At 42.3% G+C, this 25,632-nt stretch overlaps 1 protein-coding gene across 1 annotated transcript in view; it reads right to left on the bottom strand.

The window, feature by feature from the left end:
* Positions 1 to 4,301: 4,301 nt before the first annotated feature.
* The window catches only part of GNB4 (G protein subunit beta 4), an 82,209-nt gene continuing 60,878 nt past the window's right edge, over positions 4,302 to 25,632 (bottom strand). The window contains exons 9-10 of the mRNA XM_062211462.1: positions 13,080 to 13,296; positions 4,302 to 5,448 (exon numbers count right to left, since the gene is read on the bottom strand). Of these exons, the coding sequence (XP_062067446.1) occupies positions 5,342 to 5,448; positions 13,080 to 13,296 (324 nt within the window). The 3' untranslated portion in view covers positions 4,302 to 5,341. The remainder of the gene's footprint in view (positions 5,449 to 13,079; positions 13,297 to 25,632) is intronic.

The following is a 25,632-nucleotide window of genomic DNA, read 5'->3' as shown; positions in this document are numbered from 1 at the left end:
GCCTCATTCATTCTTCCCCAAAATTATGATAAAAGAACATAAGAAGGTTTTAGCAATACCATAAGCAAAATTGGCTATAAGAGAGGTATAAGGGAATAAAGATTTTTGCTTTTCAATGAAAATCAGGCTTTATATTAATAAGCTAAATGGGCAGGTGTTTGGAACAGCAAGTATGCTGCTGCTTTGGATGCCTGCATCCCATATCGGAGTGCCAGGTTCAAGTCCCAGCTCTACTTCCATCTTCCTGCTAATATGCACCCTGGGAGACAGCAAGTGATGGCTCAAGTACTTAGGTCCCTGCCATCCATGTATGAGACATGGACTGAGTTCCCAGCTCCTGGCTTTGGCCTCGCCTACCCTGGCTGTGGTAGAAATTTGAGGAGTGGGCCGGTGCCGTGGCTTAACAGGCTAATCCTCCGCTTTGCGGCGCCAGCACACCATGTTCTAGTCCCAGTTGGGGCGCCGGATTCTATCCCGGTTGCCCCTCTTCCAGGCCAGCTCTCTGCTATGGCCCGGGAAGGCAGTGGAGGATGGCCCAAGTGCTTGGGCCCTGTACCCGCATGGGAGACCAGGAGAAGCACCTGGCTCCTGGCTTCGGATCAGCACGATGCACTGGCCGCAGCGGCCATTGGAGGGTGAACCAACGGCAAAAAGGAAGACCTTCCTCTCTGTCTCTCACTATCCACTCTGCCTGTCCAAAAAAAAAAAAAAAAAAAAAAAACTAAAAGAAGAAATTTGAGGAGTGAACTAGTGAATGGAAGATCTCTTTCAAATAGAATAAAAACTAAAAATAATAAGCTAGAAGTTTACAGTCTGAAAGGATGGGTTAGTAGTACTCCATGCTGTTCTTTGCTTATACAGCCTATTCATTTTTTATGGGGGAAAAAAAACTGTTTAGATAAAGGAATTGGGACAGCATGAAATACTGGGCTTGAAGTTTAGTTTTGTGACTTTTTAAAATAAATCATTAAAATTGACTTAAAAATGCTACAGTGAAATCAGGTTAAAAAGTACTTTATTGATTACAATATCAGTTCACAGCAACATTATTTCACAAAGTAACTGTACAAATGAGTCGATCACTGTGTAAGAAAGATCCAATAATACTGTTAATCATGATCCAAGTCTGTACTGTATAGTTTAAAGCTTTTATAAGAACTTTAAGAGCTTTATCATGTTTACCTTTTCTGTAATTATATAATTGACTTCCATAGTCAGTTGGCCACAAGTGTATTGAAATCATATTCTAGGTGAAAAAAAAACCTTTCAAAATGCTGAAAATCTGTTAACTAATAACACTTAGATGTGGATGCCTTTGGATAAGGTAATGCAACTGTTCAGATGCTTCTTTGAAAAGAGGAAATGATAGGATAAAAGCACCATTGTGTAAGTCAGAACAGGCTTTAAATATCTACTAGTATATCATTAAAGTTGTTAATTAAAAAATATTGAGTACATTTAAAACCAGATGAGCTGCATTATCATAACTATTTTATAAAATCAGTGATTGGATTTAAGAAAACTGACTTTTAGGAAATCTGACATGCAAACATTTGCTAGATACAATATGTACTATCAATCTGTGACTACTAATTTACTTTTCAAAACAGAATGCTGGCCAGCACTGCGGCTTACTAGGCTAATCCTCCGCCTGCCGCGCCGGCCACCCGGGTTCTAGTCCCAGTTGGGGTGCCGGTTCTGTCCCAGTTGCTCCTCTTCATGGCCAGAGAAGGCAGTGGAGGATGGCCCAAGTCCTTGGGCCCTGCACCCGCATGGGAGACCAGGAGGAAGCACCTGGCTCCTGGCTTCGGATGGGCACAGCACGCTGGCCGTAGCAGCCATTTGAGGGGTGAACAACGGAAGGGAGACCTTTCTCTCTCTAACTCTGCCTGTCACCCCCCCAAAAAAAAAAAAATTCCAGCAGAAGGTAAGAAATAGTTTAAAATTTTGCTCTTTACTATGACGAAAGGGAAAGGGGAAGCTGAACAGAGTACTTAATTAAACGATTTTTAAAAGTCCTGACAGACCCTTAAGATCCTAAAATAACATCTTTACTTTTCTAAAGGGGGTTGTTTAAACAAGTTTCTCTAAGTTACACACATAAACAAGCCACAACTATTCAACTGTGTTATAGTTTAAAATCCAAGACATTCACATCATGGCATCAATTTCTCTGAAGTCTCAACTGAAATCAGAATTGTTGTAGTTGTAGAATATTGGCACAGTCTTCAGCAAATATGAAAACTGTTTTGTCACTGGAGAAGTCAGGATCCATTTCTCTCAATAGGCGGGTTAACTTTAAAGTTCTTAACATACTCCCAAAGTACCGACATCCAGTATTTCAAGAAATCTAGTTTACTATCCTCATGCAATACTGATCAGTTCATCTGTGTCTAATCTGAAATGAGAATTACCTACTAGCTCTCTTGCTGTTGAAATACTAGGTCCAGGGCCGGTGCTGTGTCATAGCAGGTAAAGCCATTGCCTGAAGCGCCAGCATCCCATATGGGCATAGGTTTGAGACCTGGCTGTTCCACTTCCAACCCAGCTCTCTGCTATGGCCTGGGAAAGCAGTGGAAGATGGCCTAAGTCCTTGAGCCCCTGCACCTGTGTGGGAAACCGGAAGAAGCTTCTAGCTCCTGGCTTCGATCGGCCCAGGTACGGTCACTGTGGCCATTTGGGGAGTGAACCAGCAGATGGAAGACTCTCTCTCTCTGCCTCTCTGTAACTCTTTCAAATAAATACATAAATCTTAAAAGCAAAGACTTGGGCCTAGTATTTTTTTTTATGATGTGTGTAATCATAATAAAAAAATTTGAGCTAAGGATGGGCCCTGCATAATTAGTCTAAATCTAACTGTTGCCAGAAATGAGGCCTGTCTGTCCAAGTGGAGGAATTGTCCTTGCTGGTAGCAAGAATTTCTTTCTTGATCAGATTTCTGTGATGATTTATAGGACCGCAAGGTGATCACTTTGTTTTAGAACAGAATGTATGCCTTTATAATACTCTGTCAGATCTCAAGACACTACTCTGTGAAGTGGTATAGAGTCTACAAATCAATTTACTGAGGCATATATTTTTTCTTGTAAAGAAGGAAAATTACTGGGCACCAAATAACATTCTTGATGCAAATGTTTAAATCTTGCCATTTTAGGCCTTGAAAAATTAAGATCCAAACTATACAGTGTTCCCATAAATTACTTTTACTGATTTTGAAAAGTCTTATGCACAAATAATCAATTAGCTGAACATCAACTGCACACAAATACATTTAGCAACTGGTACTTCTAGCACTAGAAAGCAAAGGTTAGACTAGTAAAGTCATTAATGTAGTAATGAGGTACTTTTTCACTACTTGCTCACGTGTATAATGATCCACAAGTGTTCCACAGTTGCTACTTTATAGCTGTCTACTACATAATTATAGCAATTGCTTTAAGTTCCTCTCTACATGTCATTTCAAAATATATTAAGATCATAAAATTATTGTTTTCTGCATGCCTCTGACTATCTTGTTACTACAGTAACTTTTAAATAGAGGAGGTACTCATATCAACTTGATTTTACACATAACATAAGTGTTTTTTTCAACAGGATTTTGAAATTAATCGCTGAAATACACAGCAGGCTTTGACTACCACTGCTTCCTTTACAGAAATGAGTATGTTTCTTTACAATATTCTTGCCTTATCTCAAAGTACTGCTTTTTATGAAGTGATATCGAGTTCAGAAATAAGCATTAATTGCAAAATTCATAGATATCTTAGCCACAATATAAATATACATTCACACCTGCCATTTACAGTGTTCTGTTTTGACTTATATCTTCATTTGCCTTTATCCATTTTACCCCAGTATCAACTTGACCTTAATAAAACTTAGACTGACTTCATTACAGTTGATCTAAGTATGACCACACTCACAATATAAACATGAAAACAGAAAAAGTTTGGGAGTGTTTAGGTTAAGGTTATGGTGATCAGAAGTTAGCAGACCTCTCTGAACATAACTTATACAGTTCATTAAGTTACAAAATGCAATGCATTTCTTCATATCAGAATAACTTATGACTTTATCATCAAGCGAGACTAACAGTCTTCTATTATTGTTCAGATTTATTTGTAAAAGTACATCCAAGACAAGTATCTTTGTTTAAATTAGGGGACAAGAGTCATTCTAATAATTGACATTATACCACTGACAAGAAATGTGGGTACATTCAGATCTAGGCATACTTTGAAGCAGAACCACTTAGAAACTGGTATTTTGTGCTAAGAATAAGGAAACTTGAAAACAGATACTTTTAAATCAATTCAGCTTTTATAGTACATAAACATAAAATTCAGAAACCCACCTTACTAACAAAAGAAATCCGTACCAGCAATTGGTTAGAGTTTTTACTCTTCTTTGAAAAAATGTAACACTGTCACACTCTATTTCCTATCTAGATGTGTATTGGTAAAGAACATTGGGAAAGATTCTTCAGATGCAAGGAAACTCCAAATATTTATTAAACTTCTGAAATACAAGTATGCTCTACACACTTAGTTCTGAAATATGAAATCAGTAGGGAATCCAGCTATGTAGAGGGCTGCTCAAACTGACAACTGATCATAACTAGCCTTCTAAACAAGAATTACTTATATACTATTAACTATTTATTCACATAGTACATTCTAGTGAAATTTCTTATGTGTCTAAAATATTAGAGTGAAATCTTAATTCTCTGGCCTTCGGATTATCTGTCCCCTCAATGGGGCTGAAAATGAGCACTACTTTAGATGGAGTTTGCAAGGGAAGTGCAGGAAACTCAGTACTCTGCAGAGGTACCTGGCCTGTGGACACTCAAACATTCAACAACCAGGATCTCTTTCTAAAGGAATGTTACAATTCAGGCAGATGGTCTTCAAACTTAAGTACATACATACAGAACATTCCATCTACTACCGTGAATGGTTCTTTCATTTCAAAACCAAAAAATGACACCTTGTATATACAGAGTTAGAAATGTAGTTCTTGAGAAATGAAAACACAATGAATGATAAGCTGCAAAAATGTATACATTCTGTTCTACACAAAATACTCATTACAAGCAAAGATTCCTGAAGGTTAAATTAACTCAAATGAACACACTGGTCCTTTTGATCTTAGCAGGCACCTTTGCCTCCCATCCCCCACACTGTTTTTGTACTTCACTGAAAGCTTTTTGTGTGTAATAGTCTCAATAGAAAAATCTTTACCTGCAAATATAAGGTAGGATTTTCTTTTTTCACAGCTATAGGCTGTAGCACTCAATTCTCCAGATACCAGTGGAGAACACAAAATAGGTAAGACCACACTATTAATTCCAGATTCTAAGAAAACTGTCCCAAGAGCCTGTTGCCACAGCCATGCCATCGTCGGTTACACCTAAACAGCTGACACGGTTGTCATGACCAGCAAGCACACCTGAAAAAAGGTATAAAATGTTAGCAACTGTAGAGTTTTAGAATTAAACAAATGCATACGTTAAACATCTAGATGGTATTTAAAAACCAATGGAGTCCTCTGAAATAAGGAGTGAGCTGGACATGTACGTAAAAGATAATCTTGTTGTATTACTTAAAGTGATATACATCAGAAATTAGTGTTTTTAATTTTTGAAAAATCACTTAAAATATGAACAATGTACTTTATTTGAAAGTGACAGAGAGTTCGGGAGAGACAGATCTTCCATTTGATGGTTTACTCCCCAAATGGCCGGGGCTGGGCCAGATCAAAGCTGGAGCCGTGAACTCTATCTGGGTCTCCCACGTGGGTGCAGGGACCCAAGGACTAGGACAATCTGATTTTGCTTTCCCAGGCACACTAGCAAGGAGCTGGACTAGAAGTAGAGCAGCCGGGACTTGAAAAGGTACCCATATAAGATGCTGGCGTCACAGGCAGTGACTCAACCCACTACACCACAAAATGGCATTTTTTCTTTTTTTAAGATTTATTTGAGAGGTGGAGTTAGAAAGAAAGGCTTGGGCGGGGAGGGATCCGTCTTCCATCTGCTGGTTCATTCCCTAAAAGGCCGCAACTGCTGGGGCTGGGCCAATCTGAAGCTAAGAACCAGGAGATTCTTCCGGGTCTCCCACGTGGCTGCAGGGGCCCAAGGACTTGGGCCATCTTCTACTGCATTCCCAGGCCATAGCAGAGAGCTGGATCAGAAGTGGAGCATCTGGGACGTGCCATATGGGGTGCTGGCACTACAGGCAGAGGCTTAACCTACGTCACAGCGCTGGCCCCCCTCCCCCCAATTAAGCTTTCTTACATGAGAACAGACAGATGTGTATTCCACATCTCTAATAAGTTCCTGGTATTCCACATTTTGCTATTGGATCATGCTATTTTTAACAAAAAATTTTAAATTAATTTCAATGAAGTTGTCTTTTTCCACCACGATAAACAAAAATGAAAGCACAAAGTTGCCTTACATCACCACTTCCAAAATTACTAACATTTACTTTCTTCTGCAACCCCCCAATCACTGTGTTGGTTACAATTTCCTGAAACTATCAAATTCATCTGGGTTAAGCTACTGCCAAGGATGCCGACATCCCATATGAGTGCTGGGTCATATTTGGATCAGGCTCTTGCTAATGTGCCTAGAAAGGCAGCAGAAGATGGCCCAAGTGCCTGGGCCCCTGCCACCCATGAGGGAGATTTGGATGAAGCTCCTGGCTCCTGGTTTCAGCCTGGCTGGATCTGGTTGTTGTGTCCATTTCGGGAGTGAACCAGCAGATGGAGGATCTCTCTGTCTCTCCTCTCTTTGTAATTCCACCTTTCAAGTAAATAAACAATAAATAAATTAATCAAATTTATTAAATATAAAATAAATTAAATATAAAATAAATTAAATAAATTAAATAAACAATAAATAAATTAAACAAGTCTTTTTTAAAAAGTGAAGTTAAACCTGATATCCTGATCACCACACAGCAGAAAATGAAATATTCCCAATATCAGGGAAGAAAATGAGAAAATATTAAATCCTCAATAACAATTTGAGAGCCAGAGAGAGCTCCCATCCACTAGTTCACTTCCTAAACCCGTGCAACTGAGGCTGGGCCAGGCAGGTCCCAGGAACCAGGGACTCAATCCAAGTCTTCCACATGTGTGGCATGTGCCTCTCAGAATCTGCACTGGTGGGAAGCTGGAATGTGGAGCAGAAGCCAAGAATTGAGCCCAGACACTCTGATGTTGGATACCAGTGTCAACATTTTAACTAGGCCAAATGCCTGTACCTCCAAACTTTTTTAAACAGAATTTTCATTAATCTATGTATTTGAGCATATCATTTTCATTTAGTCTCAGTAACAAGTTTATCTTGTTCAATTCTTTTTAATAATCCTGTAATGTTTCTGATATGGCAGTATTTGGCAATGAGCAAATTTATCATTATGGGGTAAAATAACAAAAATGAACACTAAAATACTTCAAGTCATACTGGAGAGGAGAATGATTAGCAACCTTACAAATCAGGATTCCATTTTAAGGAAAAACTTCCAGTTGAACCAAATTGAAGCTAGCTATAAGGAAAAGCAAAGTAAAACTCAAGTGTGAGGCTACTTCAGAAAGTTGGTGGAAAATGAAAGATAAGTTTAGGGGTGGGTGTTTAGCCTGGTAGTGGTTAGGATGCTGGTTGGTATGCCTGCATCCGATGTTGGAGTGCCTGGGTTCAATGACCAGCTGTGGCTGATTCCAGCTTCCAGCTGGTGTAGACCCTGATAGGCAGTTGTGATGGCTCAAGTGGGTGGGTTCGTGCTATCCATGTTGGAGACCAATGTTGAGTTCCTGGCTCCTGGCTTTGGCTTGGCCCAGTTCCAGCAGTTGTTGGCATTTGGGATTGGGGTGGGGAGTGGTGCCCTAGCAGATAGGAGTTTATCAAATTTTTTAAATGTTTATTTAGGTGCAAAAAAAAGTTAAACCCACACATGTGGGAGTCTTTAAAAAGTGCAAGGAAAATGCATATCATGAAATAACTATGCATGGATTTCAAAAATTTTTTCATGTACCAAAATAAACACTTTTTAATTCCATTTTCCACAATTTTTTTAATAGGAGGAGCTCCCATCCTCTGGTTCACTCCCTAGATGCCTGCAATAGCTAGGACTGAGCCAGGGTGAAGCTAGGAATCCAAGCCAGGTGTCATGTGAAGTGCTGGAACTCAGCTACTTAAGGCGTCATCACTGCCTCCCATGGTCTGCATGAGCAGGAAGCTGGAGCCAAGAGCCACAACTGGGCATCATATCCATGTGTTCCAAAACAGAACACAGGTGTTTTAACTGGCATCTTAACTGCTAGGCTGAATACCTGACACCCCCACCCCCGACATGAATTTTTTTTTAAAGATTTATTTATTTGAAAGACGGAGTTACACAGAGAAGAGGCAGAGAGAGAGAGAGAGAGAGGTCTTCATCCAATGGTTCACTCCCCAGATGGCCACAACAGCCGGAGCTATGCCGATCCGAAGCCAGGAGTTTCTTCTGGGTCTCCCACGTGGGTGCAGGGGCCTAAGGACTTGGACCATCTTCTGCTTTCCCATACCATAGCAGAGAGCTGGATTAGAAGTGGAGCAGCCAGGTCTCGAACCTGCGCCCATGTGGGATGCCGGTGCTTCAGGCCAGGGTGTTAACCCGCTGTGCCACAGTGCCGGCCCCTAAAAAGCATTTTTTTTTCTTTTTTTTAGTTAGAGTTATAGACAGTGATTTTTTTTTTTTTTTTTTTTTTTTTTTAGAGTTACAGACAATGAGAAAGATCTTCCTTCCATTGGTTTACCCCCAAAATGGCCGCTACGGCCAGAACTATGCTGAACTGAAGCCAGGAGCTGGGTGCTTCCTCCCAGTCTCCCATGTAGGTGTGGGAGTCCAAGCACTTGGACCATCCTCCACTGCCTTCCCGGGCCACAGCAGAGAGCTGGACTGGAAGAGGAGCAGCCGGGACTAAAACTGGCACCCATATGGGATGCCGGCGCAGCAGGCGGAGGATTAACCAAGTGAGCCACGGTGCCAGCCCTCTACCCCCATTAACTTTTTGAAACTCCTTTTGTATGTTTAAATCTTGGAAAACATTTTACCTTTGTTATGGTTACTAATTGGTTTATTCTAGGCAAACACTAGTACCTTAAAAAAGTAACTGGCTTTGGGCAACAGAATATGTCCAAAAATCTGTTTGCTAACTGAAAACTCTGAACCATGTTGTCTGTCGACAGGGGTCACTGAAAACTTTTCATGGGAATGATGATATTGCTTGTACTCAGAAATGCCAAAATTGTATAGTTGTTTTAAAGGGTAAGAACATACATTTACAAGGTCAGTTGGAATATGAGAGCAGCTAATGGCAACAATTTTTTTTTTTTTTTTTTTTTTGACAGGCAGAGTGGACAGTGAGAGAGAGAGACGGGGAGAAAGGTCTTCCTTTACCATTGGTTCCCCCTCCAATAGCTGCTGTGGCTGGCACACAGCGCTGATCGGAAGCCAGGAACCAGGTGCTTCTCCTGGTCTCCCATGGGGTGCAGGGCCCAAGCACTTGGGCCATCCTCCACTGCACTCCCGGGCCACAGGAGAGAGCTGGCCTGGAAGAGGGGCAACCGGGACCAGAACCCGGTGTGCCGGCGCCGCAGGTGGAGGATTAGCCTATTGAGCCATGGCGCCAGCCGCAACAAAATTTTCTAAGCTGAATGATGGTAATTGTTAGTAAATCCCAAAATGCTAAGTTCAAAATGAATATTTTGGTAAACTGAGAAGCAAAATTCACTGCCAAATCTCCAGAAGGGTCCAGACTAGTAGAATCAAGTATCTCTAGAACCAGGTAAGGGCAAAGATAGTGCAAAATAAAATTGCATTAGACTTTTCAAAAATCAGTAAGGGGGCTGGCACTGTGGCGTAGCAGGTAAAGCCACTGCCTGCAGTGCCGACATCCCATATGGGCACCGGTTCAAGTGCTGGTTGCTCCACTTCTGATCCAGCTCTCTGCTAAGGCCTGCAAAAGCAGCAGAAGATGGCCCAAGTCCTTGGACCCCTGCAACTGCAAGGGAAGACCCAGAGGAAGCTCCTGGCTCCTGTGTTTGGATCGGCACAGGTCTGACCATTGCAGCCAACTGGGGAGTGAACCAGGAAGATCTCCCTCCCGATCTCCCTCCTTCCCTCGTTCCCTCCTTCCCTCCTTCCTTCCCTCCCTCCCCCCCCCCGCCTCTTCCCTTCTCTATGTAACTCTTTCAAATAAATAAATCTTAAAAAGAAATCGGTAAGATTTCCCCCAGGAGGGACCGGAGTTGTGGTGTAATCTACCCACTAAATCCCATATGGTGCCTGCTCCTGTTATTTGGGCCCCTATCACCCCATGTGTGAGACCAGGACAAAGCTCTTGGCTTTGGCCTGCTCTAGCACCAGCAGTTGTCACCATGTCGGGAGTGAACAGGTGAATGGAAGATCAATCTCCCTCTCTCTCTCTAACTCCTTCAAATAATATAAAATTTAAAAAAATAAAAAAAAAATTTCCTCCAGGAAAGGTCTCCTCTTCCTCCACTCTGCAGTGGCAGGTGACAGATCGTGGCTAGAGACTGGAGAGGGTAACATGGTGTCTCTGCTGGAGGAAAACAAGCACCGTTGAGACTGATGAAACTATGCTCAAAATGGGAAATAAAGGAAGTTGACTTGCTAATTGTTTTGTGGCCCTCAGTTTTCCTCTTGGAATCAGTTCCTACCTGGCATTGAGCTTATACACTCCAGGTAGGAAAGTAGAAAATCCATCTCGGGGAACATGTTTGGCCCAAGGACAAAGGGTCATAAGAGATACCAGAGGTTCCCCAGTGGTCATCCTTCAGTGAGGCCTGTGCTCAGAACACCCAACCACATGCACACAGCTTTGAACAAGAAGCTAAGAACCACCAGACTTATAAGGAAATATTCTAAAAACAAGGGCTGGGACTACAAAAAATAAAAACAAACCCTGGAAACTCAAAGGACTAAGCCTGAAGGAAGAAAACTTCCAAAAAATTTATTTCACTAACAATGTCAGAGAAACAAACAACTCCATGAATGAAAACCAGAATGGGTGCCATAGAAAATAAGAGACCAAAAGAGCTCTCAAAATGACGGTAGCAAAAAAAAAGATCCAAAACTTAAGCATTGAAAGGAAAGGTGAGGATTTCTCCCTGAACATAAAGCACAAAAGAGATGGCAAATAGACGAGAACACAAAAATGTCAAAGGCCAGCCCAGGAGGTCCTTCACCAACATAAGGGGAATGTCAGAACCGCATTAATGGAGAAGAGCTAGAATCTAATATGTAAGCCTTCAGTCTCCCTGCACTGCAGTCCACAAGTCCAGGTCCAAAAGGCCCCCGAGTGCAAACACAATTGATGAAAAGAGATCCACTCTAAGATATTATCAACACTGGCAGAAACTTTGAGGGTTGGTTAGTGGGAAATACATTAAAAAAAAAAACAAAACAAAACTAAGAATATAAACCAAAAAATTAATTCAGTCCTGGGAAATACAAAAGACCTACGTAGCAAAAGAAGTCATACTACTTCATTGTTCAGCAGTAAATACATCTTGTGCCATAATTATGTAAACACTGAGAAAACCTGGAGGATGGACAGGTATGGCTGTGGTGAGAGCAAGGATTATTTAAAGCCAGACCCTCATTATCTGTGACCAACCACAGATCTACCTAAGAGTTTAAAAAAAAAAATACAGCCATGTTATTTAAAGTTATGGAAAGGCCGGCGCCGTGGCTCAACAGGCTAATCCTCCGCCTTGCGGTGCCGGCACACGGGGTTCTAGTCCCAGTTGGGGCGCCGGATTCTATCCCGGTTGCCCCTCTTCCAGGCCAGCTCTCTGCTATGGCCCAGGAAGGCAGTGGAGGATGGCCCAAGTGCTTGGGCCCTGCACCCGCATGGGAGACCAGGAGAAGCACCTGGCTCCTGGCTTCGGATCAGCAAGATGCACTGGCTGCAGCGGCCATTGGAGGGTGAACCAACGGCAAAAAGGAAGACCTTTCTCTCTCTCTCTCTCTCACTACCCACTCTACCTGTCCAAAAAAAAAAAAAAAAAAAAAGTTATGGAAGAAGTACTTAACAGTTAAAGGCAGTTACTTAAGGGATAAGAATCTATGGTTTATGGCCAAAGGACTGCTGTCATTTTGGTAACAAGCCATATATAACTAGTTGGTTCCTTAAGTATAATTTCAAGTATAACTCTTACTGTTAAAAAACAATTTTAAATCACTCAATTATATAATTTACCAATGACAGTTCCCATTAGGGCTTGATGTACGCTTGAGTATTTTAGAACCTGGAGAGTGAGGCTAAGGGAGGACAGGGAGACCATGTCCTGGCCCATTCAAGATCTGCTGCAGAAGGAAGACAAGCAGTTAACAATGTTTCCCATGTGGTTATCAGAAAATTGTGATTTGTAAGAGACTACACTGAATCAATCACAATTCATGTTTCTTTTCTTTTTTTTTTTTTTTTGACAGGCAGAGTGGACAGTGAGAGAGAGAGAGAGAGACAGAGAGAAAGGTCTTCCTTTTGCCGTTGGTTCACCCTCCAATGGCCGCTGCGGTAGGCGCGCTGCAGCCGGCGCACCGCGCCGATCTGATGGCAGGAGCCAGGTGCTTCTCCTGGTCTCCCATGGGGTGCAGGGCCCAAGCACTTGGGCCATCCTCCACTGCACTCCCTGGCCACAGCAGAGAGCTGGCCTGGAAGAGGGGCAACCGGGACAGAATCCGGTGCCCCGACCGGGACTAGAACCCAGTGTGCCTGCGCCGCCGCAAGGCGGAGGATTAGCCTAGTGAGCCGCGGCGCCGGCTCACAATTCATGTTTCTATCAAAGCTTACCAAACATGAAATCAGAGAACTACATGTTACTCTCTGGGAAGCAGAAATGTGGCTTACAGGCTGTGACTACTCAAAGGGCAACCATGGAGGAATAATTGACTGCCACAGCTACCACTGTCCACAAACAAGATGCCCACTGGAGGCCTGGGAGACTACTGATGGACCCTCATACGCCCTGAAAATCAGAACTCAACGTGGGCTTATGTACTAACCTGCACGGTCTCCTTTTAGTGTGTCCCATACATTGCAATTAAAGTCATCATAACCCGCTAACAGGAGACGCCCACTTTTTGAGAAAGCCACAGAAGTGATTCCACAGATGATATTGTCATGAGAATACAATAACAACTCTTGATCTGCACGGAGGTCAAACAGCCGACAGGTGGCATCATCAGAGCCGGTGGCAAAGGCATATCCATTTGGGAAAAACTAGAAAGAAAACAAAACACACATTTATCTTAGAGATGTATACAGAAATCATGGGAGGTGGTACGACAGCAGATGCTGGGGTAAGACAGACCTAGATTCAATTCCAACTTAGCTACTTACCATGTTAGGCACTGAAGATACTTAAATAATCTGGGCCTTAGCTCCAGAATGTCGGTTAGGATTAAATGAAAAATAACATGCAAAGCGCATAACCCATTGTTCAGCACACAGCAGCTATTCAATAAATACTGACTCTGGCCTTATCCAAAGTATGTGGATGTTTGGCACAGTGGTTTACGAAGCCACTTATGATGTTTGTATCCCATATCAAAGTGCCTGAGTTCAAGTCCCAGCTTGGCTGTCCATTCCAGCTTCCTGCAGATATGTACCCTGGGAGGCAGCAGGGGGCAGCTCAAGTGGTCAAGTCCTTCCCATCCATGTGGGAAACCCAGATTGCATTCCTGGCACTTTGGCTTCAGCCTGGCTCAGCCCTGGTTGTAGACACTTGGAAAGTGAATCAATGGATGGGAGAACTCTCGGTCTCTGTTTCTCCCCTCTCTATAACTCTGCCTTTTAAATATATAAATATTTTTAAAAGATTTATTTATTTATTTTAAAGTCAGAATCACACACAGAGAGAAAGAGGTCTTCCACCCACTGGTTTATTCCCCAACTGGCCGCAACAGCTGGAGCTGTGCTGATCTGAAGCCAGGAGTTAGGAGCTTCTTCTGGGTCTCCCACATGGGTGCAGGGGCCCAAGGACTTGGGCCACCTTCCACTGCTTTCCCAGGCCATAGCAGAGAGCTGGATCAGAAGTGGAGTAGCTGGGACTCGAACCAGCACCCATATGGGATGGTGGTACTGGTGGCGGTGGGTTTACCCACTATGCCACAGTGCCAGCCGCATCAAATAAATAAATCTTTAAAAAAAATTACTATTTATAAAGTATGTGCATGTTTGTATATATTCTTAAACAAATATCTCAGTATCTCATGAGAAATAAACATGACTTAGAGGGAATATAAAACATTCCAATTATAATAAGTAGTAAATAAAACTATGCATGACTCATAGGTCAATGCCATTTTTCAGATACTGGCTCTACTAAACAATCTTACTTTTTCACACATCTCCTGGCCATCTGTACTGGGAATCAACGAATGACCTTTGCATCTATCCCACTGTGCTGCTGGTCCTTAATTTCTTGATTTGTAGGAATAAAGTGAATATAATTTGTTACAACTTATCATTTATCTTCTAATAGTTTTTAAAAATGTGTAACAGTTTCAATTTTGTGAAGTCAAGTTTATCCTTCATTTTGAAATTTCATTGCTTTTATGAATAAAGTCTTTCCTCATGCTACTAACTGATAAATGTTTGGTGATTTTTTTTTTCTAGTTTCTCTTAATTTCATTTCTCATACCTTAATTTTTGATCCATCTGGAATGTATAAATGCCATTGTGTAAGGAGCTAAATTTCTTAATTAAGCATTTGTTCTAGCTGTTAAAAATAATTTTTATACTTTTTTTTTGCTGTATCTATCATTCACTAAATCTCAAAAAAATTTATTTACTCATTTACTTGAGCGTCAGGGGGCTGGTGATGTGGTGTAATGGGCTAAGCTTCAGCCTGCAGTTCCAGCATCCCATGTGAACTCCAGTTTGTGTACCAGCTGCTCCTCTTCCAATTTGGCTCTCTGCTATGGCCTGGGAAAGCAGAAGAAGATGGCCCAAGTGCTTGGGCCCCTGCACCTGCGTGAAAGACCTAGAAGACGTGGGAGACCCAGAAAAAGCTCCTGACTCCTGGCTTCTGATGGGCCCAACTCCAGCCACTGCAGCCATTTGGGGAGTGAACCAGTATATGGAAGACCTCTGTCTCTCCCTCTCTCTTTCTCTGAAACTCTTTCAAATAAATACATTTTTAAAAGGCAGAAAGATAAGGAATCACCTATCCACTGGTTCACTCCCCATATGCCCTCAACTTCCTGGGCTGGGCCAGGCTGAGACCAGGAGCCATGAATTCAGTCCAAGTCCTTTGAAGATGCGGCAGCAGGACTCAAGCACTCGAGCCTTCACCTGCTGCCTGCCAGGGTACGTATGAGCAGGAAGCTTGAACTGGGAGTGGAGCAGTGACTTGAACTCGGGCACTCCCACATGGCTGAGGGCACTCAAGTGGTGTCCTAACTGCTAGGCTAAACACCTGCCCCTCATTCACTAAGTTCTTACATACAAAATCGCATTAATTTGTTTCTCAAAATAGTTTCTAAAAAATTATAATTAAATAAACTTCTATAAACTGGCATGGCAAAACAGTCTTGTAATTCTGCTTCTACAGTCATTTGATCAAGTATTTTTTTTATTTTCCTCTATACTTCTCAAAGAAAAAAAATAGTTTTAAAATTTGTATTGAATCTATAAGTTAGTTGAGGGACAAATAGTTGATTCAAAATATGAAGTTTTCCATTCAGGAACACAGAATGTATTTCCAGTTATTAAATAAAAATGATTTCCAATTAAGTTTGCTATTACCTGCACACAGGTATATATATATATATATATTTCTTGATAAAATTTACTTTGTCCCTTTTTAAATTCTTTTTACTCTCTCAACAGGAATTATTTTCCTTTCTATGTTTTAACAGGTTGTCATTGGTATAGGAAAGTGATTTTTTTTTTTTTTTTTTACAGGCAGAGTGGACAGTGAGATTGACAGAGAGAAAGGACTTCCTTTTCCATTGGTTCACCCCTCAAAGGCTGCTGTGGCCAGCGCACTGCGCTGATCCAAAGCCAGGAACCAGGTGCTTCTCCTGGTCTCCCATGCGGGTGCAGGGCCCAAGCACTTGGGCCATCCTCCACTGCCCCCGGGCCACAGCAGAGAGCTGGCCTGGAAGAGGGGCAACTGGGACAGATTCTGGCACCCCGACTGGGACTAGAACCTGGTGTGCCAGCACCGCAGGCGGAGGATTAGCCTATTGAGCCGCGGTGCTGGCCCAGTGATTGATTTCTTTAAAAGATTTTATTTATTTGAGAGGTAGAGTTACAAACACAGAGAGGGAAAGACAGAGATGTCTTTTTTTTTTTTTTTTTTTTTAAGATTTATTTACTTATTTGAAGGTCAGAGTTACACAGAAAGAGAAGGAGAGGCAGAGAGAGAGAGGTCTTCCTTCCACTGGTTCACTCCCCAAATGGCTACAATGGCCAAAGATGGGCCTATCTGAAGCCAAGAGCCAGGAGCTTCTTTCAGGTCTCCCACGTGAATGCAGGGGCCCCAGCACTTAGGCCATCTTCCTCTGCTTTCCCAGGACATTAGCAGGGAGGTAGATCATAAATGGAGCAACCGGGACTTAAACCTGTGTCCATTCGGGATGCCGGCACCACAGGCGGAGGCTTAACCTACTACGCCACAGCACCAGCCCCAAGTGATTGCTTTTTAAATAGTTTTTGTAACCAGAAATACTTTGAACTTCTCTGGGAATTTCTAGGCATCTAACATATCACCTGTAAATATTTTTATACTTTCAAATGCATCTTATTTCAGTTTTGTATCTAACACAACATTGCCTGTAAGTTTCAAAACAATCTAAATAATGGTGATCTTGAAATTACTGTCCTGCTACTTACTATGAGATGCCTCCATAGTGTTTCTCTAAAGTCCCATAGTCAGGGTTCCGGTAGGGTAAGCAGTGTTAGCAGGTTCTCAGAAACGCAAATACTTTTAATGCTTTTAGGATGGCTAAAGCCTGGTCCCAGTGGAGATGGTTTTTCCACACCAAATATGAGGAAATTCTTTTCAAGTTCCCAAAAGGCTCAAGGAGGCTCTAGCCACAAATTCTTTCTTCTACCTACCAAGCACTGAAGTATTCATCATTCCTGGCTACAGTGAAGTTTAGAAGCCCTTCATAAAGTAAAAACCTTCACCACTCCCTTACTACTTACACTCCAGTGTTTCTGACAATTGCCTTCCATTTTAACAATCATTGTTTCTTTGCAGGAGGTATAACACTGTCATTTGCACCCATCTTAGCAAATACGGACTGAACCTATTCTCTACCACAGTGATGAAGCCTACAGTGATGACGCATAATCCAAAACACCCCCCATTCAGAAGATCACCCTTTCTTAAATTCTTCCAAATTCACTATCTTGATACCAAAACCAGACAACACAACAACAAAACAAAGCCACAGGCCAATATCCTTGATGAATAAGGATACAAAATCCTGGCAAATCCAACAGTATATTAAAAAGATCACTCATTGGGGCCGGTGAGGTGGTGTAGCAGGTAATGTTGCTACCTGTGGCACTGGTATTCTATATGGATGCTGGTTCGAGTACCAGCTGCTCGACTTCTGATTCAGCTCCCTGCTAATGGCCTGGGAAAACATCAGAGGATGGCCCAAGTGCTTGGGTCCCTGCATCCATGTGGGAGACCCAGAAGAAGCTCCTGGCTCCTGGCTTCAGATGGCTCCAGCTCCAGCTGCTGCAGCCATTTAGAGAGTGAGCCAGCAGATAGAAGATCTCTAACTCTGCCTTTCAGATAAATAAATAAATATTTTAAAAAATCAAATCACTCACCATGATCATCCCAGGGATGCAGGGATGGTTCAACAGACACAAATAAACATGATCTACTACATCAACAGAATGAAGGACAAAAACCGCATAATCATCAATAGATGCAGAAATGGCACTTGAAAAAATTCAGCATCTCTTTGTGATAGAAACCCCGGCCAAATCAGGTACAAAAGGAACATATCTCACTATATTAAAGGGCATATATAATAAGCCAACAGCTAACATCATACTGAGTGGGGAAATATTGAAAACTTTCTAAGATCCAAAACAAGATAAGGACGCCCACATTCTCATTAAACTTAGTTCTAGAGGTCCTATCTAGAGCAATTAGGCAAGAAAAAGAAATAAAGGACATTCAAATTGGATAGGAAGAAGTCAGATTGTCACTGTCTGCAGATAACATGATTTAATATATGCATTTTATATATTTATAATATATAAAATAAATATAAATATTAATATTTTTATAATATAAAGACTCTACCAAAAAGCTGTTAAAATAACTTAATTCAGCAAAGTTACATGATACAAAATTGAAGTGCAAAAATCAACAATGTTAGGCCACCGCCGTGGCTTAACAGGCTAATCATCCGCCTTGTGGCGTCAGCACACCGGATTCTAGTCCCGGTCGGGGCTCCGGATTCTGTCCCGGTTGCCCCTCTTCCAGGCCAGCTCTCTGCTGTGGCCCGGGAAGGCAGTGGAGGATGGCTCAAGTCCTTGAGGCCCTGTACCCGCATAGGAGACCAGGAGAAGCACCTGGCTCCTGGCTTCAGATCAGCGTGATGCGCCGGCCACAGCGGCCATTGGAGGGTGAACCAACAGCAAAAAGGAAGACCTTTCTCTCTGTCTCTCACTATCCACTCTGCCCGTCAAAAAAAAATAAACAATGTTATATACCAATAATGAATCATCTGAAAAACAAATCAAGAAAGCAATCCTATTTCCAATAGCTATAAAACAAAACAAAATGAAACAAAAGTCCTGGGAATAAATTTAACCAAAGAAGTGAAAAATCTCGGGGCCGGCGCCGTGGCGTAGCAGGTAAAGCTGCTGCCTGCAGTGCTGGCATCCCATATGGGCACCAGTTCTCGTCCCAGCTGCTCCACTTCTGATCCAGCTCTCTGCTGTGGCCTGGGAAAGCAGTAGAAGATGGCCCAAGGACCATGCACCCAAGTGGGAGACCCAGAAGAAGCTCCTGGCTCCTGGCCTGGGATCAGTGCAGCTCCAACTGTTGTGGCCATCTGGGGAGTGAACCAGAGGATGGAAGACCTCTCAGTTTGCCTCTGCCTCTCTGTAACTCTGCCTTTCAAAAAATAATTAAATATTTTTTAAAAAGTGAAAAGTCTCTATAATGGAAACTGTCAATCACTGAGAAAACTTAAGAGGACAGAAAGAAATAAAGACATCCTGTGTTTACAGAGTAGAAGAATTAAATCATTAAAATGCATACTACCCAGTGATTTACAAATTCAACGGAGCCCCTATCAAAATCTCAATGACATTTTTCACAGAACTAGAAAAAAACATTATTAAAATTTGTGTGGAACCCAGAAAAGACCCCGATTTGCCAAAGTCATCTTGTGTAGAAAGGATAAAGCAGACAGTATATTTCATTACCTGACTTTAAAATTAATAGAAATTTATAGTAATCAAAATATTGGCATAAAAACACATCCAAGAACCAACTGAACAGAATCGAGACCCTAGAAGTAAATCCATGCATCTTCAGTTACCTGATCTTTGACAGAGGTACTGAGAACATGCATTGGACCAGATATCCACACGAAGAATGAAATTAGATTCCTCTCTCTCACCAAATATCAAATAAAGATGGATGAAAGACCTAAATGTGAGACCTGAAACTCTGAGACTGTTAGAAGGAAATACGGAGCGGAGATGGCAGAGTGAGGTGCACCACGGCCTGCAGGCGTCTGGGCTTGGGGTGCAAGGCCCCCAGGAGGCCAAGTGTAGCAATTAGGCTGTGTAAGGTCCCCTATTGCAGGAAGAACATTTTCCTTGACATTTAGGTGCTTTTTATTCATCTCAAAAACAAAATCCTGAACTCAAGATTTGGAAAATATTTCTGTGTTGACTCCTAGCATGGGTAGTTCTGCTTCCTTTATCTAGTCACTTCCCTGCTCTTAAAGTGTGGGTATTTCTTCTCTTACATTACCTCCATGATTTGGGATGGAAAAGACTGCTTCTCTTTTGTTTCTTTTCTTTTTTTTTTTTTTTTAAGATTTATTTTATTTGTTTGAAAGAATTACAGAGAGAGGTAGAGACAGAGAGGTCTTCCATCTGCTGGTTCACTCCTCAGATGGCCACAATGGTTGGAACTGTGCCGATCCAAAGCCAGGAGCCAGGAGCTTCTTCCAGGTCTCCCACATGGGTGCAGGGGCCCAAGGACTTGGGCCATCTTCTACTGCTTTCCCAGGACATAGCAGAGAGCTAGATCAGAAGAGGAGCAGCCGGGCCTTGAACCGGTGCCCAAATGGGATGCCGGCACTTCAGGCCAGGGCTTTAACCTGCTGCACCACAGCACCAGCCCCAGCTTTTATTTTGTTTCACCACTCAGATTCTGCAGAGAAGCCCATGGCATACAGCTGTCCTGCTGACTTCTCCAGAAAGAAGCAACTGATATGAACCATCTGCTGCAGTTTGCCTAATTATAAAGAAGTTATTTTACACACTGAAGGCTGATGTTTAATTTGAAATGTGCTGAGGTGGTGGTACTTGTCAATTCTCTACCTTTTGTTCAAAACAAGAAGACTACAAAAGTATGGATGACTTCAGAGCTTTTAAAATTGTCTTCCGGTTTCAGCCACTACTATGATAAGCACAGTTGAGACTGCAGCAGTATATTCCAAATCTACATTCTAATTTGAAATGAAAACAGATGCTAAAAAGTGACATATATATATATATATATATATATATATATATATGCATCCTGGCTCATCCTGTGACATAGATTCCTGGATAAGATCAAAGGCCCAGTCCACTGCAGTGGCTTTCAATGTGGTCAGCCTGGGCTTCAGCAGAAGTCAGCTTATGAAGAGCTCCAGCAGCTCTGCCAGCCAAGAAAGTTGGATCACCAGAAATGGAACTGCCCTGGAGTCGAAGGATGCCCAGGTCAGAGCCACAGATCTTGCTGGCTACAAGCTGAAAAGCCCTTCACTTGGCCCAGCCTCCAAAGTGACCACCACTGCTAAAGGGATGGCCGAGTAGGGTCAGTAACATTGCAGGCAGAACAGTAAATTTCCTGTTATAGATGCCACCTGCCTTTACCTGCCCAGCTCTCCTCCCAGGCCAGATAGGTAATGGAAATCAACAGGGTGTCTTCCCCAAGGAGGTTCAGACCTCCCTTATGATGCACCTCATGTGAAGAGATAGGTCTGGGCCTTATAACTGACAAGGCTTTAAAGCCCACTTGATTATTATCAAGCCCCTTCTGTCAGTTTCTCTTTGCCTCTCAATCAGAAAACTTAGTCGTGGCTTAGATAGCACCTTTCTTAGATCCTCTAGTAATGACTGTGTCCTTTGTTTTAGACCCTGTCTAGCCCACTTGGGGCCTCATTTCTGTGTAATCATAGCCTCTCTATTCTCACCCTGTCTTTTATACTACTGTGTCTGCTTAAGTGTTTACAGAAGGTACTAACAGAACGAACCAAGGTCTTCAGCAACCAGGCAGTCAATCAAATGCTGCTGCTGCTACAGGGATATACTCGGCTCCCCACCCAGGAGACAGTGGCTTGAGACATTGTCCCATGCCAGCGAAGAGTACCTTGTAGCCCCATGTCAGCAGGAAGTAGCTCTAAAGACAAATCATCGTCCCTATACCCCTCCTGGACTTTTGGGACTAATGTAATCCCATACAACTCCTGCTTTTTAAAAAACAAAAGGGGATATGTTAGTAAAATGGTGCAGTCTTATCTATGGCGTAATCTATACCACCCTGACACCATCCTAGGCTCTAGCCCCCGCCACCATTGCTGGAAGCCAGGTGGCCACATGGCTCAACTACCTGTGTCACCACCATCCTAATGGGATTCACTGCTCTTACTTCCCTGTCCACCCCCTGGAAAAGTTTTAAAAGGACTTGCTCCTGAACATGTGTCTCTCTCTCTCTCTTCCTCTCTGTCTCCTGACCTCTATCTCTGTCTCTGTCTTATGCTCTCCTTCTCTCTCTTTCTCCTCCTTCGCCCCTTTCCTCTGGTCTGCTGGGTTTTCTCCAATAAACCCTTTCCCTTTAAACAAACAAACAAAAAAAAGATCAAAGGCCCGGTTTTGTTGTCAAAGAAGCATAAAGACAGGATTTCAAGGTTCATTTTATGTGTGAATAAACCATCACAGTTTCTTTTCAAATACACATTTTTACATTTTTACATGTGTAAATGCACATTTTTGGATAAAAAGAGAAATTTTTCTCTTAGAGTAGAAAGTTGTTGACTTCTTTCCAAGAAGTGTTGACAGTTGATTTTTTTAAAACGTGCTTTCATTTTTCTAAGGAAGGACGAGATTGTGCAGTGGCCAACCCTGTGAATGAATGCTTGGATTTAGTTGAAAGGATGCTGAAAGAAAGCAAAAGTTTTGTGTCCAGTGATGCAACTCTATTCACCTCCCTAGATGAGAGGCTGACTTCATCGGTTTTTGTGGACTCTTACATAGCACATGAGACTGTTTTCTGTGTTGCTATGGCTAGAAGAAAAATGCGTAAGTGGCTTTTCAGTTCAGAAGATGTGATGGACCTTATAATATAACCTGCCTACAACATAGAGGATTGAAGAAATGAAAAAATAGTTTCCATATAATTCATTTCTCCTAAAAAAAAAAAGATATCTTTTGTAGCTCCATCTGGCATTATGGCATTTTACATTATATCCTGCATTCTTTATAAAAGCAAAAAAGAAAATACAGGGAAAACACTTCAGGACATTGAAAGATTTTCTAATCAAACCCTAAAAGCAAAAAAATAAAAGCACAAATAGAATAGTAAGATTTAATCAAGCTAAGAGCTTTTGCACAACAAAAGAAGCAATAAAAAAAGACAACCTACAAAATGGAGAAAATATTTGCAAGCTATACAGTTGAGAAGTGCTTAATATCCAGATTATATAAGGAACTCAACAGCAAGAAAAAAATCCAGTGCAAAGATAGGCAGTAGATCTAAAGCAATATTTCTCAAAGTAAGACATAAAATGACTGAGAGGTACATGAAAAAATGCTCAACATTACTAATTATCAGGGAAATGCAACTCAAAAGTATAATGAGATATCACCTAACCCATTGATTCTTACCAAAAAGATGAAAGATAACAGTGTTATCAAGGCTGTGGAAAAAAGGGAACTCTTGTACACCTCTGTTAGGAATGTAAATTAATAGCCAGAAATGGAAACATCCTAAGCATCCATCAACTGGTGAATGGATCAAGAATGGCATTGTGGGTAAAACCACCACATGTGATGCCAGCATCCCATATGGGCACCACCACATGGGAGATCCAGAAGAAGCTCCTGGCTCCTGGCTTTGGACTGGCCCAGCTCCAGCTGCGGCAGTCATTTGGGGAATGAACCAGTGGATGGAAGACCTCTAACTGTGCCTTTCAAATAAATAAATAAATTTTTTAAAAACAGAATGACTGAATAATGAGTGGATGGAAGGGAACTCTTGTACACTGTTGGTGGGAATGTATGTTAATAGCCAGAAGTGGAAGCAACCTAAGTGTCATCAACTGATGACTAGATAAAGAATGGATAATGAATGGCTGGAACGGAGTGTCATCATGTTAAGAAAAATAAGCTGAGAACAGAAAGACAAATATCACAAGATCTCCCTCATATGTGGCATCCAAACAATAGGTGACTAGTTAAAAAGAAAATGGTGGTCCCTTGGGGGCCAGAGCTGTGGCATAGTGGATAAGGCCACTGGCTGCAGTGCCAGCATCCCATATGGGTGCCAGTTCAAGTCCCAGGTGTTCTACTTCTAATCCAACTCTCTGCTGTGGCCAGGGAAAGCAGTGGAAGATGGCCCAAGTGGTTGGGCCCCTGCACTCGCATGGGAGACCTGGAAGAAGCTCCTGGCTCAGGATTGGCCCAGCTCTGGCTGTTGCAGCCCTTTGGGGGAGTGAACCAGTGGATGTTAGACCTCTCTCAGTTTGCCTCTGCCTCTCTGTAACTCTTTTAAATGAATAAATGGGAGGAAGGGAGGAAGGGAGGAAGAAATAAATGGTGGTTCCCATAACCTGGTGGGAGAGGGAAAGACATGGGGAGGTAGGGATAGGGAAAGGTTGATGGGTTGTAGTGAGATAAGAGTAAGAAGTTCTGCACAGCAGGGTGACTATAGATAATGTACTACATATTTCTCTTTAAAAAAAAAAAACTAAAGATAGGATTTCGGATATTTTTACTACAAAGAAATGTTAAATGCTTAAAAGGATAAATAAGTTTTCTCTGATGATAATTTACATAATGTATACATGTAACAAAGTGACACACAGTGTCCCATAAGTATGTAGATAGCTTATGGGTCAAAGATAAAACCCAAAGGAAAATTAGAATTCTGAAGTGAACGAAAATGAAAACACATCACACTGTATCAGGATACATAATGTTTAGAGTATTAGAAAAGAAGAAAGTTTCAAATTAATGACATAAACTCTGCCTTAAGAAATTGGAAAAAAAAAAAAAAAGGGGGGTGGCTGGTGCTGTGGTGCTGCAAGTTAAGCTGCCACTTGTGACACCAGCATCCCATGTCACACTTGGTTTGATTCCCGGCTGCTCCACTTCTGACCCAGCTCCCAGCTAAATGCAGCTGGGAAGGCAGCAGAAGATGGCCCAAATGCCTGGGCCTCTGCACTCACATGGAAGACTCAGCTGGAGTTTCTGGCTCCTGACTCTGGCCTGCTCTGGCCCTGGCCATTGTGGCCAATTGGGGAATGAATCAGCAGATGGAAGCACATGCTCTCTAATGCTCTAACTCTGCCTTTCAAGTAAACAACCTTTTTTTCTTTTTTTTAAAGATTATTTATTTATTTGAAAGGCAGAAATACAGAGAGAAAGGAGAGGGGGGCATGGGAGAGAGAGAGAGAAAGAGACTGAGATCAAGAGATCAATCTTTCATCCACTGGTTCAATGACCAGACTGGGCCAGGCCAAAGCCAAGAGCTTCTTCTGGGTCTCCCATGTGGGTGCAGGGGCCCAAGCGTGTGGGCCATCTTGCACTGCTTTCCCAGGCATTACCAGAGAACTGGATCAGAAGTGGAGCAGCCAGGACTTGAACTGGAGTCCATACGGGATGCTGGTGCTGCAGGCAGAGGCTTAACCTTCTACGCCACAGCACAGGCTCCAATAAATAAATCTTTGAAAAGATATACACTATCTGGGGCCAGCACTGTGGCGCAGAGGGTTAAAGCCCTGGCCTGAAGCGCCGGCATCCCATATGGGCTCTAGTTCTAGTCCTGGCTGCTCCTCTTCCCATCCAGCTCTCTTCTATGGCCTGGGAAAGCAGTAGAAGATGGCTCAAGTCCTTCGGCCCCTGCACCCACGTGGGAGACCCGGAAGAAGCTCCTGGCTCTTGCCTTCAGATTGGCACAGCTCTGGCCATTGCAGCCATCTAGGGAGTGAACCAGTGGATGGAAGACCTCTCTGTCTCTACCTCTCTCTGTAATTCTGTCTTTGAAATAAATAAAATAAATCTTAAAAAAGACATTAAAAAAAGACACACTATCAAAGCTTAATCAAAAGAAATGGATAACCTAAATAG

The sequence above is a fragment of the Lepus europaeus genome, chromosome 2 (assembly GCF_033115175.1).
Source record: "Lepus europaeus isolate LE1 chromosome 2, mLepTim1.pri, whole genome shotgun sequence".
Classification (NCBI taxonomy): domain Eukaryota; kingdom Metazoa; phylum Chordata; class Mammalia; order Lagomorpha; family Leporidae; genus Lepus; species Lepus europaeus.
This window is presented reverse-complemented; position numbering and strand designations above follow the sequence as displayed.